The sequence below is a fragment of the Lycium barbarum genome, chromosome 8 (genome assembly GCF_019175385.1).
Source record: "Lycium barbarum isolate Lr01 chromosome 8, ASM1917538v2, whole genome shotgun sequence".
Classification (NCBI taxonomy): domain Eukaryota; kingdom Viridiplantae; phylum Streptophyta; class Magnoliopsida; order Solanales; family Solanaceae; genus Lycium; species Lycium barbarum.
Window position 1 is genome coordinate 4,679,602 of NC_083344.1, and position 4,454 is coordinate 4,684,055.

A 4,454-nucleotide genomic window follows, 5' to 3' on the forward strand; every position below is an offset into this window, starting at 1 on the left:
TCTGTACAAACCTCTTGCTGCGGAGAAGATAGAAGCCTTTAAAGACTTCCTTAGTAAGAAGAAAGAAGAATGTACTTGAGTGATGAATTCAATTACCAAAACTTGGAGAACATGACTGATCCAAATTTCTCGTTTGAGTGCAAGGTAATATCACTAATCTTTTTATTAAATTTTAATATTAAATTTCTTTTCTTAGTTTGTTCTTGTTATGGAGCAGTTAATAGAGACATAGCCTAGTATTAACTATTAAAGTTGTTGGACAAGGATAGCTTGAATTGTTCAACAACTACTACAGTTGTAGGACAACTACTGCAGTTGTAGGATAACTACTATAGCAGTTGTAGGACAACTCCTGCAGTTGTCCATCAACTGCAACAGTTGTTAGACAATTACAATTCATTGTTGATTACTAGCATTGAACTGTTTATTGATTTTATCTTTTGTAGCATGTTAATGAGATTTTGTCGCTGATGCGCAAGAGACAGATTTGGTTCCCCAGGCACTACAACCAAATAGATCTAATTTTGGATCTGAACTTTTATGACAACTTGCATGATGTCTACAAGGTTTTGAGTGATAAGCGTTTGGTGAATGGTGCCCCACTAATGAATGAGGCTCTATCATTGTTTGAGATCGACAGTGACATACTCGAATATTATTCTGGGATAAGACCTTACCCATATGGTCGGAAGTGGGATGGAGCAAAAAGAACTTACACCGTGATGAACATAAAGTGTAAACATTTTGTTGCACTTGAACTTCTAATGGAGAAGGGTTTGATTAAACTTTATGATTGCAATACTAATGAGTGTAATGAGCAAACTTTTATTACATTTATCCGACCTGTTATCCAATTGTGGCCCAAACTACTCAAACAAAGTGGAGTGTTCAACTATTTTCCTGAAAATTTACTAATTGAAGCGTGGTCGTATAAGCGTCTAAAGGATGCCCCAAGAAACATGTATAGGAAGGCTTATGGACCGTACTCTTGTGCATTTATTGATCACCTTCTTATTGGGACTAATATGACACAACTCAGTAACATCGAAATGGAAAATTTTAGGCTAAGATATGTTGTTGCAGTGCTTGAGAAGGAATTGAAACCTTAGGGGATTGGTTGTGTATGGGGTTGCTTTTTGTACTTTATTTAATGGTCATTTCAGTTAATGGAAAACTAGTTCTTGTGTTAATTTTTTATTTAGTTGTTTTGGCATTTTCTGTAGTGTCCCAGCAACTACTTTAATTATTCTTATAATTTATGTAGTTGCTCAACAACTGCTTCAATTGTCCCTTCAACTGCTTAAGTTGTTCCAACAATTCATAGTTTATGCCCAACAACTACTTTAGTTGTGCCGACAACTATAGAAGTTATTCCACCAAAACAATCAGTTGTTCGACAACTTCAGTAGTTGTCCCAGCAATTACTTTAGTTGTACGACAACTACTGAAGTTGTTGGCTTACATCTAAAAGAATCATTGAATCACTTGGTTTATCCTTAATAATTCCTAAAATGGCTCGATCGATCGTCGATTATCATTGAATCATTAAGTTTATCCTTAATAATAATAATAATAATAGTATTACATATTACTTGAACTATCTTCGATTATCATTGGATAACTTAGTTTATCTTTAATAATTCTTAAAATGACTCGATCAATCTTCGAGTATCATTGAATCACTTGATTTATCTTTAATAATTCTTAAAATGGATCAATCGATCTTCAATTATCATTGATTCACTAAGTTTATCCATAATAATTGCTTGAATGGCTCGATCGATCTTCAATTATCATTGAATCGCTTCATTTATCCTTAATAATTTCTAAAATGGCTCGATCGATCTTCAGTTATCATTGAATCACTTCATTTATCCTTAATAATTTATAAAATGCCTGGATTGATCTTCAATTATCATTGTAGGGCATGTTTTTTTTTTTTGTGGCCAAATCTTTTGCGTAAGGAGAATTTATTGAACTTCTTCTTTGAAAATCCTTCCGCAACTCCAGGTACCCGCTTCATCTGTTTCCTTCCCCGTTTGGTTTTCTTTTCAGGTGGAGGTATGCGTCTCTGTAAAATCTCCGGAGGAGGGTTCCAAAATTCTTCAGCTGGCACTGGAAAGATTGGGTCGGCATATGCAAGCACGTATGATTCTACCTTATAATACGAAGAAGAGTACTCATAAATCATCTTTCCATATTCATCTCCGAATTTACTTCTAAGCGCTGCCATAGCATGTGAACAATGTATTTTGTCCAAGTCAAACTTTCGACACGAACATGTTTTTCTTCGTAGATCAACCATTGAGACCCCACTTTCCCCGGTAATGGTGAATGTGTCTTCATCTATTCGATGGACCAATAACTTATTTTCCGGATTCTTGTTAGTCATTATTTTCTTTTCAGCCGAAGGGACAAAGATAGTTGTTAAATTTACGTATGCATTGAATATTTCTGATCACGTCCTACTTATAGCATTAAATAGGGCAATAATGGGGAATTTTCTTTCTTTATTAAACATTGAGTTAACAGACTCAGCAATGTTTGAGGTCTATACATCATACCTGAAATATAAAAGCCAAAATTATTAAGAATCCGGATACAAATGACCGCAGGCCCCAAGCAACTATTGCAGTTGCTGGAACAATTCTCTTTAATTGTCCCACAACTACTGCAGTTGTTGGAACAACTGTTGCAGTTGTTGGAACAACTGTTGCAGTTGTTGGAACAACTGCAATAATTGTCGGGGACCTGTAAAATTTGACTTTGAACCACTAAGATAGTTTACCCGTTTCCTGGGAAGTAGGCTCTACTCCATTTACGAAAGTCATCATTCTCAAGATAATCGGCGACTTCTGCATTGATATATCTGATTTCTTCAAAATGGTCATTGAACACATCCCTACAGTATGCTTTAGCTGCATGACAAAAAAGTCCAAGAAAATCTCCACAATGAAATGCTTTTCTAGCATTTTCAGCAAGATGCCTCGTGCAACATCCGTGATGTGCTTCAGAGTAAATCTTTGATACCATTTTTCCTATACTTGGATGCCTATCAGAAATGATGCACAGCTCTGTAGTATTGGGAACTATGTCTAGCAATTTCTCAAAAAAGTATTCATATGAAGCATCCCACTCCTTATCTACTACACAAAATGCAACAGGAAAAATATTATTTTTCGTATCTTGTGCCACAGCAGATAGCAAAAATCCCTCGTAAGGGCCCCTTAAGAATGTCCCGTCAGCGGCTAGGACTTTTTGCATATGCATAAATCCCCTAATCCAAGATCCATAAGATACAAAAAAAATATTTGAACTTGTCATCAACTTTCAACGATGTCTTGCTTCCCTCATTTACAGTCCTAAACATATAACTGTAAGTATCTAGAACTGCATACCCATGGGTAGGTGTCCCTCTTATCATAGCTTTAGCTATCTCACTGGCCTTCAAGGACTTCCAATAACTAATCTTACAACCTAACTCAGCTTAAGTTGTATTTCTTATTTCTTTTGTGGAGGGACCTTTTCCATTCAAGAACTTATGGTGTATGTATTGTCCAATGACGTCCGCTGGAACATGTGGATGATGGCTTGTAAGATGTTATGCCCCACATAAGTGAATGTTGCGGTAAACGATAATTTTAAATCTATCACAACTTTTAAGCTTTGTACCTCGCAACCATCAATCATAACTCGGATCTACACATCTAACACAATATACATCTTCACTGGTTTGAATCTTTGATCTTTCTTCACGGAAGCAAGCTTCAATAAACTAATTAATTCATGTTTGTCCTTGAAAGTTTTATACTTATAAAAACCCGTGTCGTCATCATCTACTTGGCTGCTTTGCATTAGTATAGGATGTCGTGTAGCTCCTTCATTTATCGGAATATCCATAGTCATAAGATGCTCTTCATCATTTGTTATATTTGGTTCCACTTGCACATTTGTTATATTTGGTTCCACTTGCACATAATCTGTTCCCTCTACTATTTTTTCAACTGCAGGTACCCTTAGAATGGGCTTGTTTGGATCACAAAAATAAAACCGAAAATCAAGATCATTCCTTATCGGAGTAGGACATCCTTTTGCTTTTCAGCGAAGCCGAGCATGTAACTAATGGAAAGATCATCTTTATCACAACTTAACCCAGACCTAGAAACGATGATCTCAACCAACTCATCATACGTAGCATCCTTGCTTATCATAATTGGTACTGTCTCTCGACCCTTCGAACGCCAAGTATAACGAGTAGCATTCTCCACCCATTCACTAGGTGAATCAACTCCTATTATTATTTGGTCTTCCATTGATGGTCATAATACCTGATGATATCCGAAAAATACATATTTCAGTGGTCTTACAAAAGAGAGATTCATCAAACAACTTCAAAATTGCTATAGAACTTGATTACTTATCCCTACATCTCTTTAGTTGTCCCACAACCATCG

At 36.0% G+C, this 4,454-nt stretch overlaps 1 protein-coding gene across 1 annotated transcript; it reads right to left on the bottom strand.

Moving 5' to 3' along the window:
• Positions 1-1,915: 1,915 nt before the first annotated feature.
• On the bottom strand, positions 1,916-2,392 carry LOC132606111 (uncharacterized). Its single transcript, XM_060319451.1, has one exon. It carries the CDS (start codon positions 2,390-2,392, stop codon positions 1,916-1,918), a length of 477 nt encoding a protein of 158 aa, XP_060175434.1.
• Positions 2,393-4,454: the final 2,062 nt, after the last annotated feature.

Excerpts from the sequence above, each read along its gene's own strand:
- LOC132606111 (XM_060319451.1), bottom strand. The coding sequence starts at position 2,392 with ATGACTAACAAGAATCCGGAAAATAAGTTATTGGTCCATCGAATAGAT.